The 22,552-nt window shown below is 38.3% G+C and overlaps 1 protein-coding gene across 1 annotated transcript; it reads right to left on the bottom strand.

Annotated features, from left to right (window-relative positions):
- Nucleotides 1-3,033: 3,033 nt before the first annotated feature.
- Nucleotides 3,034-19,655, bottom strand: LOC117282513. The gene is made up of 9 exons (XM_033752432.1): nucleotides 19,634-19,655; nucleotides 17,686-17,842; nucleotides 14,412-14,651; nucleotides 10,852-10,987; nucleotides 7,938-8,077; nucleotides 7,727-7,858; nucleotides 7,283-7,474; nucleotides 5,901-6,155; nucleotides 3,034-4,280 (listed from the first exon to the last, which is right to left on the bottom strand). The coding sequence occupies exons 2-9, from the start codon at nucleotides 17,786-17,788 to the stop codon at nucleotides 4,156-4,158; spliced, it is 1,323 nt and encodes a 440-aa protein (XP_033608323.1). The 5' UTR covers nucleotides 17,789-17,842; nucleotides 19,634-19,655; the 3' UTR covers nucleotides 3,034-4,155.
- Between the last annotated feature and the right edge of the window lie 2,897 nt (nucleotides 19,656-22,552).

Genomic DNA, 22,552 nt, shown 5'->3' with positions numbered 1-22,552 from the left:
TACCACAGGAATTAAATTATCACATTCTTAATAGAAGCGACAATGATTAAGCAGCACATAATGAAGCCATTACATCTTGAACTAAAACAGGCATACTGTGCTGGATCCCTGGGAGCTGTTGAATCTTAATTCTTTCTGTCTACTGGATGGAAAACGCCCACAGGCAGATCATACTTTCGTTTTTATCCATTGTACCCATTTTATACTGCAATACAAAAACTGTAACACAACCACAGTAGTTAGATTTTTTTGACATTATACAGACCTTCTTTGGGCTGCACCAAAAAATGCGTAACCTGTCATAACACAAATATGATTTGGATGAAATATCAACCACAAGAATTTTTTTGGCTTGATATATATTTATAATTTCGTTTGGTGTAGTAGGCGTAACATTCATATACACAAATAACCTGTTTAACATGGGGATTGAACTTCATGTGTAAACATCGACTCCTGTTTCACACCGACATCAAATCAAAATCAACACTTACTAATCAGCAGAGAATAAATAATAAGTCACTATTCCACAACTGATCATGACCAATCACGGCTGATCATGAGTGATCATATTTCAAATACAGAAAAGAATAATAAGAATTATTACCAATTCTCATAATGTGGACTCGTGCTATAATTTGTTAAGGAGTTACATATACTGCCACTTCATTCGCAATATATATTTGCCTTACTTATGTTGGTTGTCAAGAATAGAGATTGCTATATAACAAACTCTGAAGTCCAGACCAGTAATACCAGATTTAATCATGACTTGCATCCTCCGGTGGTAAACTTAACAATATTTCAGAAAGGTGAATGGTATTCTGGTATCAAACTTTATAACCACCTCCCTCCAGAGCTTAAACAATTATCTTAAGACATCCGTGGATTTAAAGTGGTGTTAAAGAAGTTTCTTATCACCAATTCCTTTTACACTGTTGAAGAGTACTACTGCTGGAATAAAGATTGATCCCTCATGTATATTTAAATAAACACTGTTGCCTGTTGCTAGGATGCAACGGACTATGGAATAAAATACACAGGAAAAAGGTACTATTACTGTTGTGGTATAGGTGTGTTATATATTAACACGTTGTGGTCCGCCCACACATTAATACGTTTTTTGCTTTAAACGTGGCGGACTGGTTGCGTATTAATACGTTTTTAGAATATGGTAAGTTGCAACACACTATAAATCATTCTGACGCCACCCAGCTTGCACGTAGCTGCCTGCAGCTGCGTGATAAGCCTCTGGAATGTTTGCTGACTAATCAGTCACGTGACCTCGCTGTAACTGTACGCCCCTGCAAAGGAAAATNTTAACACCACATATACACGGCGCCAAAGCCCAGAAGACTGCTTTCTTCGAAAATAAATGCCTTTATTTCTTCAAGCTGTGCGTAGCAAGCTGTCAGTGAGTAGTGCAATATGCGAACATATAATCCTGGGAACTTACGAAGTATGGCCTACTTGTTCGCGTAGTTACTGAAACCACTTCAGGCTATATTGGAAATTTAGAATTTTATTCTGGTGAAGGAAAGAAATTACAAGAAACTATTCTTTCCATTTTGGAACCCTATCTTGGTCAAAATTACCATGTCTATCAAGACAATTATTATAAAAGTGTGGCAACTGCAGAACAGCTACTTTCGAGAAAAGTACGTGTTTGTGGAACAATTAGGATGAACAGAGGCCTTCCTCCAGATCTGAAAGAGGAATGTAAATCCCTGAAACGTGGTGAAACCCAATTCAGGAGGAAGGGGGATATTCTTCTTCAGTCCTGGAGGGATACTCGTGTTGTGAACATGATTTCTGCAATTCACAATTCAAGCACTGTTGATGTTCAAAGGAGACATGGGCAGGTAAAGAAGCCTGTTTGTATTTCCGAGTATAATATGGTCATGAAGGGAGTTGATAGAGCCATTCAGTACTTGGCCTATTATTCTCTTCCTCGGAAAACAGTAAAGTGGACAAAGAAAGTTGCCTTATGGCTTATAAATTGTGCCATTTTCAATTCATTTTTGGTTTTCAAAAATCTAAACCCTCATTCAAAATTGAAATACAAGGCATTTCTGCTGAATGTGGCAAAACCCTGGGCTACAGACCACATGGTGGCGGCAGAACCAGCGGCAGACACAGACTTAGTGTGACCAGGCCCGTCTACTCCCACCCAACGCAGGCAGCATTTTGACCCCCCTGGGTGACTCTCAGGTGATATGTGGAAACATACCCTCACAAAAATTGTGAAGAGTGAACATTTCAAGGGGAAGCATCCTTCTAGGCAATGCTATGTTTGCACAGTTCACAAGAAAGGAGTACGACTGTCTACATTTGCAAGTTTTGTGTAATGCCCCTTCACAGAGGGGGAATGTTTGTACTTCTAGGAGCACTGGTAAGTGTTCTAAAAAATTTTTAGTTCATAAAATTAATTAGGAGATGTTATATTAATTTTTAAAGTGAACAATGCACACGCACAGTAGTAGGTAAAAAATGCTGGTCCCCAGGTTAATTTAAATATTTAAATTGCCTGTCCGCAAAGTGTTAAGAAATTAGATTTTATATGACTATATTAAGAGTCTTGGTGGTCTCTTGATCATGTATGTAATTTTATATGTTTTTTTTTATATATATATATGGAATGTATTGTTGTACAGTAGTCTTGTATTAAGCATTTAAAATTTTGACAATGATGACTATCTGATTATGTATGTATATTCATGTTATATTGTATTGTTGACTTGTTCTATATCTGAGGCAGTCACCTCCGTGTATTTTGTACAAGTGTAAATAAATGAATGAATGAATGAATTTTCAAGAGATTTTTCCACTCTCCCACTGTCAACATTTTCCTTTTCACTGCCACTTTTAAAAATCCATTCATTGTATTCAAGCACCATAAATACTAATACATAAACATTACAAATAGACAACATATTGTAAGAAGTAAAATATATTTTTTTAATATCTGTTCCATTTCCGACACCTGTTGCTTAGATCCACAGTATCACTTCCTTATACAATGTTACTTCCATTCATTGTTCAGTAATTTAAAGTTTTCCCTCATTTACTGATCAGTCTGAACTGAATCATTTATTCTGAAAAGGGCATGAGTTAACGAAACTAAACTTTAGAGCAGAAACAGAAAACTGTTTGTGTGGTTGCCACTAATGTCTAAAGTTACCATTTCTTACAGATAAATTCTGTAGTACACCTGTCTGCACACTGTCTTGTATGTAAATTTTATTTCGGAATCTTACACTTGTGACAAATCATTTTTCCTTCATGTTTTGTGCTCTTTCTGAAACTGTCCAAATGTCATACATGTTATTAAAAAAAGCAAGCACTGGTTTTACAAATGCAACAAAATATATAATAATGAAGCAATATTTTGTTTCAAAATCTTACTATTCGAAAGTTATTCGTTCTCCTGACTTTCAAAACTAACCCAATATTAGCACTCTTACTATGTATCAATACACTTCATTAAGAAAAACACTGCCTCTATAGAAAACAAACAGGATGTAAACTAGTAATCATGTTTTATTTAACAAAATTTATTAGACATTCTTATCAGCTGTTTAAAAACGGACATAATAACAAACAATGCAAAATAATCTGCTGGAGATTGTGTATGTTTATTTTGAACATTGCATTGGTCAAAAAATGTAGCAATTAACCTACTGTATTTAACAGATTGAACACATGGCTCAAGTCATTTTCAGATCTGTTGTAGGTTTGCTTTGATGAGCCCAAATCCACAAAATGTGAGTACATCCAAATTACTGGCTTGCCCTTTTCAAAATAAAGGGCTTAGTTATCCCAAGTTAGTAATGTGTGTTAAATTTGTTATGTTTAAGACTTTCCTCAGTTTAGTGCTCAACTCCATTGCTCCCCAAAGAAGCCTTAAATGGAGGTGTCACTGTATGTGGAAGGCATGAAGAGGGAACTATTCCTGATTAGAAAACTTATACTCTGAACAACATTAAACTACTACTTCACTGCTCCTTGTCATATTTAATGGATTATTTTAATTTATTAAAAAGCTGTAAAAACTCCATTAATTTCACTTGTAAGCAAACAAAATCTAATGTCAAGAAATATGCCCCTTTATATATTGGATCAAACAGCCATCTGCATTATCAGAGGTGAAGAGACTCATTTCAGTGCACGTATGCAACCTGTAGCCAGTTGTCGATATGTGATATCAAAGCCAAGTTCTTGTTCTGGTTCTACGATGTCATCTGAATGGAAGCGGAGAATTATTGGACCTGCTGCATAACCTGTAGGGAAGAGTGTCAGATTTAACCAAAGATCAATTGTACTTCTGTATGTTAATGGACACAGAATAAAAATCTGTAGAAAAAATTCTTAAAATAGAAATACCTATATAAACAGTCAAAATTCCTTTGAAGAATACAAAATTAAATACTGATTAAGCTTCCTCTCATTGTCATAGATTATAATCTTCATTTGTTCCAGTTGTAAGGATTCTTCCAGTTTAAAGTTTAGGTGCTTTCCATTGCATTCCATATAAAAAATTGTAATTAGGTCATAAGATGCAACATATGCATTATATAACTCAGACTGATACAGTGACCTTATTACATGTATCTTTTTGTTGAAAGCCCCTGGCAGTGTATGTTAATGCAGAAGTTCTTTGATTCAGTTTCAGACATTTTCCAAATGATCTGGCCATTTATGTGACACTGCGTTGATGTCTGTCATTCGCAGTTTAACTCTAACATACTGAGTAAATTTATGATGTGACATTCTGTACCTGCATTAGCTCTAATGAAACACATTTATGCTATTGTCATTTTGCAACTTCTTGTGTTTATTATTTATATTTATTTATAACTCATTTAATGATGTGGTCAGCAGCTCAGATTATATAGCATCAAATGATGAGATAATTAGTATAATGAATTTGAAAGGACATGGATGGAAGTGACTGTGACCTGATTTGTGGTACTGTCTTGCAGTATGCCTGGAGGGACTGAGAGAAATTATGTGAAACCTGTCACTATATCTGCAGATCAAACCAGGCATTCCTCCCCAATTCACGTCAGAAGCGTTACTGCTTAGCACAAATTACATGCCCCCCCACATGTTACCTGAAATATAATAACTTTAATGTACATGAGTATGTACTAGGGTGACCAGACATACTGTTTTTGAGAGATGTGTCCCATTGCCCTGACAAAGATTAAATGGGATGTAAAGAGTGCCATCTTACATGTATTTTGAAGTTATGTAAAAATTTTATCTTATAAAGACATTTTGTAAGCGGTACTTTAGTATAGTTTCCATTATAAATGCTTCACAAACTGATGAAGAGAACCGTTTCTTTGTTGAAATTATCAAAGTTGTTATAATGATAAAGATATGTTTTGGGGACCTTACATTCAGTGACTATTATATCTTGCTTTGAAACAACTCCAAATTGCTGCAAGCTGTCTGTTCATCTCAGAAGTACAGAATATCTGACTAAGAGGGGGAACAGACTCCAGCATGAGCTGGAAATGTGTGGCTGCCAAATGCTACGTATAAAAATGCATGTCCCATTTTTTATTTGTAAAATCTTGTCATCCTAGTGTATATTGTATGTATAATATACTTGTCTTGTTTATGTACTGAGCTCTAAAACATCTTAGTATGAAAATGGAATTTCCCATGTTTACTTGCAGACAGCAGATGGACAGATTCACAACCTGTGACTATCTGGGATATTCTGTTCTGTGCATCCATACAAATAGCTAAGTAATTTGCACACTGACACGTTTACATCATCGCAGATGCACGCACAGCAGTTTTAAGTTCTAGGATAATGATATTTGATGGATAAGATTCTAAAACACGAATTTTTATGTGTGTCTTTGGCATGCACTTGGTGACCTTACTTGTGATAGTGGAGGCAAGAGTATTGTTGTCTGGTGGGTCCAGCACATAGCCAGATCTCATGTGATCTGCATTCTCAGTCACTGCAAGTCCTGACAAGCTGCGCCCACAGAATTTGTCTGCTGTGGGTTCAGAGAAAGTTCCTCCAGGTTGCATGTCACTCCCATCTCGCCCACCTGGGATGTATAAGTAGTCGTGAGAGTTGAGATCACAAGCTGCAGTGCCTGCTCGACCCACTCCTTCTTCTAGATACATGCCTGAAATAATCAAACTCATAGAGAATTTTGGTAGAGAAACTCCTGGAAAACAATTACTTGGAAGATTGAAATGGAGAGAACAAACTAATGTGTGAGTTTCAATAATGAGAACTGATATGATATGTCATGAAAGGATTAGGAACAATAGTAGGTATCTGTGTTAACAGTGCTGAATCTCTGGGTTACTGTGTAACCAGTGGATTTGCATGATTATGGCCTACCTTGCAGAAGATAACTATTAGAAATGCGAGATGGCATGCACTTGAACTTCTCCAAAGATATTCTTTGCTCTAAGATCAGATTCTGCAGCATTTTACAAACATGAGTCATTATAAGATGTACAAGACATAAAAATTATTGTTCACTATATGCTATAAATGTTGTCTGAAAATTTTCTTCAGTTTGTTAAGTATTAAACAAGATAAAAAATTGCTTTTTACATTGATGTAGAGAGACAGTGGAATAGTCATAACATCTTTTAAAGTGAGGATCAACATGCTGGTAATTAAAATAAATTTAGAAGCAACTGTGGTAAAATCCACCAGAAATATCTGGTAGTGAGTAATGTGTTTTTTTTTATAAATTCTTCTGCAGAATTGCAGACTTCAAAAAATTTACAAAAGGAGCTACTTTGTTAAAAGTTCTACATCTGCCAGCACATTGTTTATTTTGATTTTGAAGTTATAACCAAGCATGACAGTACCAGCAGATATTTTTCAGAAAAAAAGAAACTCTTTAAAACCCAGCTAACTCCACAGTGCACAGTATTTTCCATTAACTGCTGCTGTTACTTAGCTGCTAGACAAAATCCCTGCTATAGAACCCAAAAATTCATTATAAAACTTCACCGCTGGATCCCATCCTGAAACATTTCAATCCAGTTATTGTATTCATAACCTGCTTTCAATAGTACCTCCCATCTAGTTCTAATTCTGTTCCCATGACGACTCTTTATGCATTCACCTCATGTCCTAAGTGACTTCAGTAAGCAACAAATGTCAGGTCGTGGCAGTAACAAAAAAGGCAGAAACGATCATTCAAATTTTCCTGTTCTTCACAAATTTCCTAGAAATACAAAATGTATTTTGAATGAGCATTCTCTTTAGAATTGAGGTTGTAACACAAACCATCTGCTGAGTTAATCCAGAAGACAGAATTCTCACTTTGGTTGAACTCAACACGACATGTGTTTGGGGATCGCTGGATGCAGATAGCATACTCCAGGTTGCTCTGGTAGTGACCACCATCTGCGGGGTCATAGTTGAAGCTCCTGATGTTACCACTGAGGTCTGTGTGGTACTGCAGACATCCATTAGGAGCTACAACATAACAGTATAATTGGTATTTCATTTTCTTCTTGTGACACACCAAATTCAGGATATAATTAATTCTAGTACTGTTAATTTGAGGTCATTTCCAATCAATTCATCATAAAATTAAGCATCCTTTTTTAATGTTCATAAGGAAGAGAAACATAATACCACTCAAGGCAACCAATGATGGGATATGACACCAGGATATTCAGAAATAAACACATCCACTTAGTTATGATAAAATGTGTTCCTACTTACCTACAAGCTCAGGTGTGGTCCTGCAATCGATCTGAGTTGCTCGGATACGCCACTGGTAAGCCTTAGCACCAGATGTCATCACCATAAGAGAGAGAGAGGCACTGCCTACTGTTGCATCCACAGGAACATACACTGCATGCATAATACATGGTGGAGATAAGAGACAAGACCAATAATAATATTATACAGAATGTCTAAATGATTCACTTACAGTGCTGTCCAGCATTTTCACCACACAGCTCTGATATTCCTATGCCGTTCGGCAGTGATGTCATCGCCACAAAGCGATCACCTCGACAGATTCCCATAGTTGTATGTGGCCCCAGCAATGAGAATTCATCTAAGTCAAGCCTGCCAGCATGAACAAACAGCACATTTATAGTGTGGATTTCCTTTCATTTACATACAACTACAGTATTTTTGGGCTGCAGGCTTTACCTCAGCAATGGGTTTTGGGCATCACTCTAACAGAGCATGCAAATCAGTTCCCTGAGGCCCTGCTGTTATGGAACCTGGTTCAATACACTTGATTACTTCACAATCTACTTCTTTGCTGTCAATCATAATAGCAAGTTGGTACCATAGTAAATGATCAAAATTCAATATTGCATGTGATCACAGTTATAAAATATGTCGCACATAGATTCACTATGAACATGATGGTCAGAACATATTCCTGACTCAACTTTCAATAGAAGCTTGTTATAACCATTGAAAAGTTTGCTCTGAAGGGAGGGGGGAGAGGTAATATTCAGCCAAGGCTTTCAGTTTGTTTCACTTTTTTGTTTAAAAATATCACATGTTCTACATATTATAATTGGGTACATAATTTTCTGTCAGAACATTTTATTGTCATGTGACTGAGTGACTATAGACAGGGTTTTGACTGTAGTTGGATTTACTGGAGATTTAAACACATTGTACAGGTCACTGTCACACACAGACTGGTGTTCTCTTAGTCACGGTCTTCACTGCACTGCTTGGTAGCAGCTTCCAACAGTGGACATTCCTTTGCTTCCTGGCTCACGCCTGCATAGACCTGCAACCGTCTCATGCCAACTTTGTTATCTTCTAACTGCCATTTTAGGACTCTACTAGGCTCAAACTGAACTAACTTGCATTGCATAATCGACTCCTTATGCAGCCTTGGCACTGACTGCATATAAATCGCCTTTTCCAACATCTCTGTTGCTACATCATATAACTATTGGCATGGACAACGTAGAGAACATGACGAAGCTGTTGCCTAGCAATGGGCATGTTTGCAGAGCTTTCCCTAGCAACATCTGTCTCTGCTGGCTTCACAGTTTTTGCCTCAAGCAAGTATGCCACAATATGCTCCTTACAATGAATTTTTGCCACTGGCAGCATTCATTTTTGTTATAAGAGACCAAAAGTGGTGCTGTAGGCATAGAAGTATCCCTCTTTGGATATGAATTTCAGTATCTGCGCAGAGAAATTTTTATACAGAACAGTTGAAGTTTCTATGGTAAGTGTTTGTATTGGAACATGTGTCTGAAAAAGACAGAGAAGGGATAGGAAATCCATAAACTCTGTGAAAAAAAGATGGACAATATATGATAATTCATCAGAAACTTGATGGGAGGGAAAGCCATTACACCATTGCCAAGCTTGGGCCTGTCTGCTGCTCTCCGCACTTCCTGTTTGCATACTGTGCAGAATGTACAGTGTCACTGTTGGGAGTTCTGAGAGTCACACTTTCAATGCAGTCATCAATGATTTTAACATCAGTTTGAGTTATCCTGTAACTGATATATGTTCTGTTTGCACATATTTAGAAAATTTAATACGATTATGAACGATTTTGAAAATAAAACTGAATTTATGCACTCATTCAGGTTGCACACACCATGTGCAAATGCTTTTTACAAGCTCCTGTAAATGAGGAATAAACACCATTACTTTCTGCTTTGATTCGTTATAGGTACAGCTTTGCCAAGAATCCAGTCCTGGAAGAATATTACAGTCATCTGCCTAATAGCATGCCTTAAACATAGATTCAAAGTTGTATATATGGGCCGAAAATCAGGAAGATAGGGGAGCAACAGAAATAGCTTCTGCACTACTAAATTAACTGCGTGGTCATAATTTACTGGATACTAAGGTTATTTGCCTATTTTGTGATGACCATGCAAGCCATGACAGTAAGAATCATGTTACTCGCTCCCTGATGAAGTGGCTTATAACAGAATCTCCTGGCAGAATAAAGAGCTTTTTGATTTACATTCAAGTGTATGGTCATAGCTTAGCTATTTGCCAAGTTATCAGGGGCTTGGGAGACATGAGAAGAAACTATGCTCTTATCATGTCTAAGGAGAACTGTCTGGAATGATACTTGGTAAGTGATGAGTGAATGTTATTTGACGAAAGAGAACACCCTCAAAAAATATTGGCTCAATAACTGTAGAATAAATGTCATAAGGAATCAGAAATAGAGCCCAAAATTATATTTCAAAAGAGAGTGACAGAGAGATTGCCAATTTAAAACAAATGAGAAGAGATGCCAATCACTTCTCACTACATTTCTTCCAAAAAGAAAAGGGATGTAAGGAACCTCTTGATGAAGCTGTACGAAGGATCTTACAGAATTGAAAAGTTATGATGGAATGCTGGAGAATAATAGAGAAGAAGAGCACATGGTTCTTCATATATTATATTGTACAGAAAATTGTTATCAGGTGAGGTTTCTGAAACAAAATATATTTACATTCATTGAAACTGAAACACATCTGTACCATGTGTTGCCATAGTTGGATTATTTTAATTTCATGAAGCTACAATATATTCAGGAGAAAGAGGATACTGTATGTTTGAATGCTTTCTTTCAATAAATATCATTTTACATCAAGAGAGCAATGTCTTGTGGCTTAAAAAATTAAACCAACTTGCAGGCTTTGTATGCTTGGTCCTCAGCTACACACATGACTTCCATTTCAAAGAAACTGAATACAAATCCTAGCTGCAGACTTGGGGTACCATCTGAGGTTTTCACGGTTTTGCATAGTATTTTCTGTTATTCATTAATGCTTCCAGGCAAAGCAAGGGATAAGACTTTCATATAAGGTCATGACTATTTGCTCTCATGGCCATACATATATACTCACCTGACTTGGCAGACATTTTTGTTGGTGATATCAATGCGGAAATCACAGAAGGAACCAAGGCGATCTCTGTCAGGGTAGCTTGGGTTCACAAAGTAGGAGATTGCCTGTCGTGTTATGTTGCGGCAGCTCTTCTCAACTGGAAGACAAGTCAAGCCCAACTGGAAGGTAACATGATTGAAAGAAATGGCAAAAAGTGAAATGTTTGTACTAAAGAGGTACCAGTATGTAGCTTACTCATAGTCCTCATCAATCTTATGTTAGATTGGCTAAGTGTCAGTAGCCTAAGAGATTAAATGCTTGAGAAGTCCATCTTTGCAATGGTTATTTTATCTTGTCTTTGGGTCTGTATGTAACTTAATTCCTAAGATACATTGAGGAGCCAGCCTTTCTAAAGTGTTGTACCAGTCTGTTTCCTCCTCTGGGTTATACACTCTCACACCCCTAAGCTCGGTAAAGTGTCTTCTGCTCTGCTTGGAGCTCAACTGTCCTTAGCTCTCATTGAATATGAACTAACTGGTCTCTTGTCGGATAGAAATTAGCTAGTCTCTTGTTGGATATGAACTCAGGCTGAATAAGGAACACCCTGTCAAAGGGTTAATTTTATCGCTGCTATGCAATGAACCTCTTGTTGCCGTGGGAATACATTTCGTTATAAATAACGGTGGAAACCCCACCGTTAGACTTTCATCTCCAGGACGATTTCCTAGGCTTTGCTGCCTATGAATTGCTAGCCGTTGACTAGTGATGGACATCTTATAGTTCTTCTTTCAGGAAGCACGTCACAATATTTTTGAGTAAATAACTATATCCAAGTTTCAAATTGTGCATTTCCCAAAGGCATAGTTTTGCAACTCTGAAAATTTCACTGAATTTGTTCATTTTCACTTTAACTTTTCACTTATTTGGCATAAACGTTGTTACTTGAGGCCTCTCCAGCTTTGTAATTCTTGATTTCTTGTAACTGGTACTAGGTGATCTTTCATCAAGGGTAAAGCCACAGGAGTGTGAAGCTGACCACTCACATACATCTAGTGCCAATGTTAACAATGATGGAGTTATACTCCACATCTTGTCATTCTGCCTAATTTATTAGCACAAGGAAAACTTTATCTTTGCAATCAGTAACAGTAACACGGTATAAATGTGAACTCATCAGGTTATAGCAATATACCTGTGGTCCTGAAATGATGTATTACAATAAATGTGTGAAAAATATGAATATTTTGTGAAGGTTATTTTCACAGAATTTCAAACAATAACATAGCAACTTCGGCCATGTGAAGATTGGTAAAGAGAGATAAACCATAAACCTAACTCCAAATTCTGTATGAAATATAAGTCTTAATCCCATGATTACAGACATGGTAAGAATGAAACTCTGAGGTTGTGCTGGACTATTTAAAATTTAAAACAGACAAATTGTGTACTTCAATAATAATTACAGGGTGATTCAGAAAGATATACACAATTTCAATTGGCTATATTTCCTGAATTATATGTTGCATTTGAATTCTGTAAATTACATTTGATTATACATACATGGAAATTTATAGATGTTCAATGTGCCCCCCTCCGGGTGCACGGATAACATCTAGACGGTAGCTGAATTCATCCCACACTCGATGACAAATATTTTGCTCACTGAGTTCACCGCAGCTGTCATACGGTTTCTTAGGTCATTCAAAGTTGTGGGAAGAGGTGGTACGTAAACTGCATCTTTCACGAATCTCCACAGGAAACGATCGCAGGGTGTGAGATCAGGAGACCTCTGTGGCCAGAACTGAAGTGCCAGGTCTTCATTCCCCATGTGACCTATCCATCCTTGAGGTAGAGATTCATTCAGGAAACGTCGAACGTTCAGGTGCCAATAGGGTGGAGCTCCGTCCTGCTGGAAAATGTAATCTCCTGAATCTTCATTCATTTGAGGAACAAGCCAGTTTTGCAGCATTCTAACATACGTTACTCCAGTAACCGTGTTTTTGTCAAAAAAAGAAAGGTCCATAAAACTTTGATAACAATATTGCACAGAACACATTAACTTTCGGGCTGTCCCTCACATGTTCGAGTGTTACACAGGGATTTTGTAGCCCCCCTATGCGAACATTGTGCCTGTTGACTTTCCCACTTAGGTGAAACGTAGATTCATCGCTAAAAATTACATGAGGCAGAGACAATTCATCTTCCATGTTTTTGAGCACGGTCACAAAATTCTACACGCTTTGCCTTATCGTTTGCGTGAAGAGCCTGTACCAGTTGTAGGTGGTATGGTTTGTACACTAACTGGCGCCTCAATACACGCCAGACAGTTATTTGCGATAGTCCAAGTTCTCTACTAGCACTACGGGTTGACTTCATTGGGCTACGCTCAAAGCCCACTCGAATGCGCTCCACGTTCTCCTCCGATACATGCGATCGGCCCGGGCTTTTACCCTTACACAGAGAGCCAGTTTCATCAAATTGTTTATTCCAATGATAAATGCTATTCCTTGGAGGTTGGATGTTAAACTTACGACGAAATGTGCGCTGCACTGCAGTCGCAGGCTCACTTTTACTAAACTCACGAATGCAAAAAATCTTGTATTAAATAGTAGCCATCTCGCGTACAAGTGATGCGGTGCTGGAGTGCTCTAGCAATAGTAATAGAAACTTTACATCGTCCTCTTTCAAATGCATTTTACAGAATTCAAATGCAACTTATAGTTCAGGAAATATAGCCAATTGAAATTGTGTCCATCTCTCTGAATCACTCTGTATTTCCCTAAAAGATATGTGTGTGGAGGTGGTGGTGGCGGCGATGATGATGATGACGACGACATTGATGACCAATAACACCAATTTTACCATATTTACAATAAAAATTCCTGCAACACAACATTCTGAATCAACTAGGTTTCGAAGTTAATGATTATCTGCACATGAGTACAGCATCCTAACCCACAAGCTGAATTGCATTTTGTTTCTGGATTATGAAACATTAGATAAATCACGTGATTTATAGGATTGGAAATTTGTACTATAGGAAAATATAGCCTCTAGGGAGAAATCTGCAAATTACTAGCAGCAAGGTGAACTATGTACATCTAGTAATATGACCAAGCAACTGCCACTAACAACATAGTCAAGTGAGTGCTACTAGCAGCACGGTGAAGTAAGTGCTATTAGAATCATTATACAGCAAATCCAACTAACATGTGTTACTAGTAATATGGTGAAGGCCGCGCCCTAGCTAAAGCGGTTAGTCGCTGGCTTCCCATCGCGGTGGCCCAGGTTCGATCCCGGGTCTGGTCAAGTGGGATTTGTGGTGGACAAAGTGGCGCTGGGGCAGGTTTTCTCTGAGTGCTTCGGTTTCCACTGCCAAATCGTCATTCCACCAATTGCTCCACAATCACCCTTACCTATCATCTTGGGCTGGTACAATAGGCCAGAAGTGGCTGCAGTGCAAGGGACTTAGTCCCAAACCTCTAGCAATAAAAAAGAAAATATGGTGAAACACGTGGTACTAGCAAAATGATGCATGTGGTGTGAGCAACACAGTGAAGCAAGTAATACTAGCAACTCACCTATGCAGCAGACAGGACCATCATCTCCAGCATCGTCATCACAGAGCCCAACACTCCTGCCATCTAGCTCTGCACATTCGTTCTTAGAGTAACACATTCCAGTTGTCCCATCCAGTGCCCGACATGCCATACTCTCTATGCGAGTTGTTGCTCCATTCTCTGCCTCACTGTTTGTGTTCACATTATTGCTGGATTGGTGTCGGCGTGGAGGCATGAACAGAGACTGATACAGCAGTATGTCTGCAAACAGATCATGCCAGTGTGGAGTTCACAGTGATGTCATAATTTTATGTTTAATGGTGCTGATTTTTAAGGACATTTATTATAAATGATGCTGGTAGTAATTGCTGGGTTGGATGATACTGAAAATGAGAAAATCATGCAGGAGCGTTCATAAATGTTGATGCCTCTGTCAAGGTCCAAGTGTCAGAGCATTAAGATAATTCACATTTACTTATATTTACTTATGTCATACTTGAGATTCCTATAGCAGTAAATACGAAGAGTGCTGTCTTCTGGGAGATGATGCTGTGTAGTCTGGTAGAAAAGTACCAACATTTCAAAGGAACAAGCTACTTCCATCTTCAAGGTAGAATAAAGCAACTCAGCCATGAAACATGAAACATATGCTACTACCAACTTGAGGAAGCATGTGCTAGTAGCAACACAGTGAAGCAAGTAATAATAGGAACACAGTAAAACGGATAATATTAGCAATTTATTTGTGCTGCAGACTGGACTGCCCTCTTCAGTAGCAGCCTCACATAGCTTAACACTCCTGTCACTCTTCTACCTTGAAGATGGAGGCTCCTCAGAATAGTTTATACCTTTGACCAGACTACACAGAGTCACGAAAGTTTATGAAAGTCTTTTGCTGTCTCATGACTATAAACATTACTTTTCTCAAGTACGTTTACATAACAGATACGAGATATTTCTTCAAATTCTAATTCATGATACATATGCAGCTAAATTTGATTTGTTTCATTCTGGTCCATCACACTAACAATTATAAATACAAACCACTCTGTCCAGTGTGACATGTAAGTTTTTACTATGTTAAAACTTATCTCCCTTATGGTGAAAACAACACAGCAAGCCACGAACAAACCCTGGACGACATCAAGAACCTCATCAAGATAGACAGGTGGCACAAAATATGCCCCATACAAGAAGGACGGTAGGAGTACGGACACGAACCTATGTGATTTAAAAAATTTTAACTATTGACAATAAAGGTTTTTTAAATAACATCTAGAAACTTTTAAAAACTTTACAACACCAGGAAGCTGCTGTGATTGTGAAACGTTCGACTTTATGCATACTGTGCATTATAGGATATAAGTGTATGTATTAAAATAAATCAAAACACCTATTGTGATGGTAGTTTCCAGTTTGTAATGATGTTCCCTCTGAAGATGGCCCGTAAGGACCGAAACATGTAAGGGAGATAAGTTTTAACGTAGTAAAAACTTACATGTCACACTGGACGGAGTGGTTTGTATTTATAATATGCTGCTAAGTTTATGATTTATGAAAGGTGAAGCAGCAACTGTAAGTCATTCAACACTTCATCTCATGTTGCAGAATTTATGTACTGCGCTTATGGTCACAGTGCCAATGGTAATTCCAAGCATAAAATTGATTTATTCTGTAATAACAATGCTACAGAATTCTGAGTGTTGTACTGTTTAATTTTTGTTGGAGGTGTATCAACAGCGTTATGATGGACACTGGTTCTGTATTATTTCAGAATCTCAGCTTTTATGAGTAGCAAATGAATAATGAAATGTAAAACCCTTAACTTCACCTTGGGCACCTCCATCCTGGTGCAAATTAACCAGGTTTAGGCCTGAAGACCTCCCCCCTGTAATCCATGACCTTCTGCCTATTCTTTTAAACTTATCAAAGTTTTGTCCATCAAGCACTAAGTTATTTCAGAAAAATTCTATATACTGCAGATGTTTCTGACAACGAATATCTCATACATCTCATATACATTCCAATATTAAGGTACTGCCATGGAAACTGGGTGGAGTGGGATCTCGTTGCCTGCTTCGTGCTCTGTGCACGCCTCTTGTAGCTTCTGGAGTGTTCACTGGTGACCTTGGTCCTCCTCATCAACCAATCGTGTCCAGAATATACCAGAATGTACAAGAAGAATGCAGAAGCCAGGAAATGTAATCCTGTTGCTCTCAGTTCCCGTGACATATATTGACATATGCTACAGTATTTAAATTTAATTGTGCCTTATTGTAAAACAGAAGTCTAATGTTGATCAAATCATTTCTATAGATTTTCAAACAGGTGAACCCCCCCCCCAAATTTAAAACACAACATAAAATTTGTATTTTCTCAGTTATTCTTAGGTAATCAACAAAGTTTAAATGTTTAACAAAAATTCCAAACAGCCCCAACATTTTGCACACAATGTCCAACACAATTAATTTCAGTTGAGTACTAAGCAGGTGGTCCAAGTGCTAATATGCATTACTTCTTTCAAAAATATCTGAGTCGAGTGTCTCTTGGGGTGCCTGCTGCCTGAGCTTACTGTGGTTTTCCTATCTCGTGAAACAAATGGTAGAACTTGCTAAATAACTAAAGTTAATAGTTGCTCAGCTAGTGAAGAAAGTTCATTATCCTGTTCACAAGAGCCCAGCACTGGTCCCTACCCTGAACCAGATGAATCACATCAACACCTTTCCTTTCTGCTTTTTAAGATCCATTTTAATATCCTGACACATATACCTAGGTCTTCCAGTTATCACTCTCTTTCATGTTTTCTGACTAGAACTCTGTGAATCTCTCTTCTTTCCCATATATGCTACACTGGCATGTCCATCTCAACCTCCTTGATTTTATTGTCCCAGTTTTATTTCACAAATCAACATTAGAAAGTTCAAGATTATGAAGTCCAGTCTGCTTCTAATTTTTTCCTGAGTGAGATCTAAACTTCTTAATGTCATTCCCAAATATTTTGTCACATTTTCAAAGGGCCCATTAGCCATATCTTCCTCTATCTTTTCCAGTTCACTGTGTATAATCATTCTCTCATCTCATCTGGAACTCAATAATTTCTCAATTGATACAGGCCCTGTAAGCGATTTATAAACTAAATAACATCAAAATGGATTTTCTATGCATGTTTGAACCATAGGCTGTACCAATCCAAGGTTCATATGCCATGTCTGTCCTTGTAATATTTTAAATAGAAAATGAATCTGCAGAAAGTAATATTATCACACATCTTAGCTGTAACATGAATGAAACTCACTACGCTGGTCACGGTCTGTGGAGTTATCAGCAAATTCAAGTTTTGCCTGACACATCCCTAGCAGGAGCATGATGCAGGATATCGGCGGCAAATGGCAAATCATTCTTCTGCTTGTTCAAACACGAAGCCTAACCTTATTCTCTTCAATGTTTTTACTCTGCAAAAAGAAAGGAAAAAGAAAAGTATTATCAGTTCTTTTGCAGCAAGATGTGCAGTATAATTTTCAATTATGTTCTTTTTATGGAATTCAGAAATTAATCAAGAGCAAACCATGTTCCAAGGTACTGCATAACATTTCATGACATCCTGGAATTTCATGGTAATGATTGTTAGACCAGTCATGAATTCTAAGAACCATCTCTTGCTGGCAATCCTCAACTGCTTATTCAAGATATTCATGGCAACCCTCTATATCTGGGGGTTGTCTCCCGTATCCAAGAGATGAGAATGCATCATGGCATGGTGATAAGGGACCCACTTGAATATCTGAAACTTTTTCTAACAAGAGTGGAGAGGTACTACAATTACTACAATGGAGTACATATATTTTCTAAATGCATTTTAGTGAGTTCATATTTCACTGTTGCTTAATGCACATCGGAAGCCAGAAACATATTTCAGAAAATACTAAGAACTACGAGTTTTCTTTCTTTTTCATTTCATTAGATATTCCACCACACTGAAAAATGTTTCAAACAGATAGGATTCATGCTTTATGTTCTGTACTAATTATTTTGAAGAAGAAGAAGTAATTTTTGAGAAAAATGTGTTTGAATATAAAATTATGTAAGGTAGGTGTTATGGTGGTATGATACAGAAATTCATGCAGGAACTTTCACTGTAGATCCAAAATGTGAAAATTCACCTGAAATCTGTGAAGGAGTTTTAGAGACAAAATGTAGGCAGATATGACCTACCAAGTTATGGTCATTTTAAACACTGTGTGCAAAGAGTACATAAAAGGTTTTTAATGTTATTACAAACTATTAAGGGGGGACACGGTAGCGTAGGTGGTTGAGGGTCTATGCTACAAGCTGGAAGGTCGCGGGTTCAAGTCTCAATGAGGTCATTAGATTTTTTCAATTGACCTAATCCTTCCAGCCACACTATGGCCCTGGGGTCGACTCAGCCTCTAACAGAAATGAGTGCCAGGAATAAATTAAATAATTTTCCTGGGGAGTAAAGTGCGGAAGGCGCGTAAGGCTGACAACCTTACTGCCATCTGTGAGCTGACTGTCTAGATAATGTGGGACCCTCAACGTCTCACAACCCTATGGGCCTTCACGGCCTGTTACACGGATAGCTTTACTTTACTTACTTTTACAAACTATTAAGCCTGCCTGGCACTATTATGTGCGCGCATGCATGCACACACACACAAAACAGAAAAATTATCTACAAATTATGTATTATAAAAATCTACCTACTCTGATGTTGTCATGTAGAGTAATGCCTCTTTAAACAGCTTTCTCTGATATACCTAATTTTTCCAGGCCCTTTCTTATATTCTGTTAAGAGAACTGTTACTTGAATTTTATTTTGGCAAGGGTTTTAAGAAATAAAATCCTGAATTTAATATACTAATGTTATATAATTTTAGAGGTTTTCAAGGCGGTGGTTGTTTGGATTGTGTCACCATGTTGTGCTGCAGGCCTACACAGTGCTAAAATCAAGACCACAATCGACACTAATATCCACAAAACAAGTTCTATGGGAATACATTCTAAATGTTCATCACAAACATTTCTTCTGAATATGATAAAAGAAACCTCCTCAAGCCACCCCCAAAATTTTAATTATGAGAAGAGTTGTGGGTAAATCCCTCTCCCCACCCAACAGCTGTCACCATGTTCAAAACCTTATCTTTCTTTTTTCTAAGAAATTTTGTTTCTTTAATCTCTAGAAAAGTTTATAATTAGGATTCTATAGTATATAAGTTGTATGTTACCACTGCGGCTGTTGCTGTCTCCAATTGCACTCCTTGTATATTGCTGGTGCAAAACTGCTGAAAGAATATTTATACCAGCAGCAGGCTGACCTGCCATCCCATTGTCTGAGTTCACTAACCTCAGCTGGTCACCCTACAGCTATACAAAATTACTGTTAACTGTGCTCACACCAAAAATTGTCTGCTTCAGTACTTATGTACAGTGAATAAGCTAAAGTGGTCTGGAAATGGACTGAATGTTCTGCATTGCACTGACCAATTTCTGGGCTGATATCCATAAGTACTTGATTAATAGTAAAATTAATTTTATTTATTACATTTGGGAGGGGGGGGGCTTTGAAATTTGAAAACTTAAAGTTACAACTGAAACCCAAGTTTTACTTTGTAGCAGGGAGTACAATATGGCATAATTATGCCAAGTGTCTGAATTGTATGCTGTGCTGACCTGGCAACTCTGTAATTAAGGATGACTTGCTACTTATACAGCAACGGGATTCAAGGTGCTGCATCATGCTCCTTTGTGAAGACCGTTAGACTGACTCCATTCATCATTTCGGTTCAACCTGTCAGAAGAGATGGAGTTATATAGTATGATAATTAGTTCATGCAGTGACATGATCACTAACTCTTATTTCCCTTCTCTTAAAATTTAATTGAAACTCGTCCAAGGAACCAAGAAATGGTTCAAGCTGTTTCAGACATTATAATATTCTTTTAATGTCTTGATGCTGTTTTTTGAATACAGGACTCAGTAATACAGGTGAATCTTTCATGTCTCAACTAGAGTATTGAATATTTTAAGGCTAAAGATACAAATGAAGACTGTGATCAGGACAAATTGTGAATTGATGGGCCCAAGTCAGGTCTTAATATCATCTCTGCTGAAGAACCACTGAGGAAGTACATGTAAAAGGGAATAATGTACGAGTATATTAATTGAATTCACAACTGCTTTACCTGTAAGACATTCCCATATGTTATAATTGTTATTTTTGTATCATGTAAGACCTTTTACTAACTATTCCTGGTGCTTGGATGGTAAATGGCTTACATGAACACTTCCTTGGGCTGAAAATTGAGGAGATGGCCACCAGTATGAGGTTAAAAATCCTTCACTAAAACGAGTGGCTATAAATTTCAACACAAAGTTTCAGAGCTCAAATGAGACTGACATTTAATGATGGTGCTGCAATTGTGGTCTTATGGGAGAACCCCTGAAGACAAAGGCAGCTGGTTCCTCTGTTGGTTGTTAACAATCTTCAGTGATAATTAGGCAAGGAGGGAATGATTTAGAAATTATGCAATCAAATGTCTTGGCACAGAATATAACATTTCTGTTCCATAGTGAAGACAGCAGATACAAATCACAGTTAGAAACAAGTTACCTTGAGGCTCACATGGATTGCAAATTCCAGGTAAACGACTGAATATACCATAAAGCAGGCTACAACCCTGGTCGTCATAATATAAGCTACAACCACTTCTTTCTGCACCTTTACTAATCACTAATCATAATTATTCTACCAACTTTTAGTTAATAGTACATAATTTCTGATGAAAAAACATAAAACTAATTCCCAGCAGGAACTACTGGCCATTGTGGGGATACTGGAACATTTCCATAAGTACCTCAATGGACAAGAGTTCCACCTGCACTAACCTGGCTTATGAGTTTTAGTAACCTCAAAGAACAAACCACCAGCTGGATTTAGTGCCTACAAGAACACAACTTCAATTTCAAGCAACTTGAAGGCCGAAAACAACAATGCGGATGCCCTTTCCTGTTGACCATTCTAAGAACTGACACAAAGTAGAGAGGCATGGGCAGACACCCAGCAGGTATAAGCTGTAATGTCTGTAGCTGCAGCTGGCTGGGACCCAGCCACTCTAAGAAGGGAGCAATTCTATAGGAAGTATAGGAGGACAACGCCCAGAATGGAAAGATATCACCGACCACAGTCCAACGTGCTAAAGCTATTGGGCCCAATGGAAATTCCTCGCTGTGAGGAATGGCATACTAGAGCACCAATAGGTATCTGCCGACAGACAATGAAAAATGGCCCAGATAGTTCTCCCTTGGAGCAGAGCGAATGGCATGCTGACCGAGCTACATGGTGGGCCATCAGGAGGTCACTTGGGTGTCAACAAGACCCTGAATAAGGCAGGCAAAGGTACTACTGGCTGCAGGTAAGAAACGATCTTGAGAAATGTGGTGGCAGTGCAACACTTGTTCAGCCAGTCATGGCCCCAAAACCAGAAATTGAGGCCAAATACATAATTATGAGATCGGAGGCTCCATTTGAAACGACAGCTATTGTTGTAGCAGGGCTCCTACCATGGAGCGACGAAGGAAACCGATATCTCCTGATTGCTATGGACTATTTTACCTTGAGGCTGGAAGCCTAGGCCATTCTCAACCAAGAGCCTTTGACAGTGGCAGGAGTGCTGGTTACCAACTTCCTCTGCCGCTCTGGAGTACCGCAGGAGCTACATAGTGACCAGAGCAGTAACGTTGAGTCCCGTCTGATACAGGAGATTTTGCAACGCCTGGGAGTGAGCATGACCCGCACCACACCTCTCCACCCGTAACTGGACGGCATGGTCGAGCACTACATCGAAAATGTCGAGGAGCACCTATGAAAAGTTTTCGCGTGGCACCAGAGGGATTGGGATGCAAGATTACCCATCTGCCTCCTTGCTTACAGGGCAACCCCCCACGACACTACTGGCTTGACCCCGGCTAGCCTAGTGTTCGGAAGCGAACTCCCACTGTCCTGCGACCTACTGTTTGGGGAAACCCCCAGATGATGAACGACTCACAATCGATCACGCGTCAAATTGAGTGGACCATCTACATGACATCCACAATTATGGCCATCAACACCTGAAGATGGCCTGTGACGGGAACAAAAAAACTCG

Source organism: Cryptotermes secundus, unplaced genomic scaffold (genome assembly GCF_002891405.2).
Source record: "Cryptotermes secundus unplaced genomic scaffold, Csec_1.0 scaffold643, whole genome shotgun sequence".
Taxonomy (NCBI): domain Eukaryota; kingdom Metazoa; phylum Arthropoda; class Insecta; order Blattodea; family Kalotermitidae; genus Cryptotermes; species Cryptotermes secundus.
Note: the sequence above shows the minus strand (reverse complement) of the source record. Positions and strands in the feature narration are given on the sequence as shown.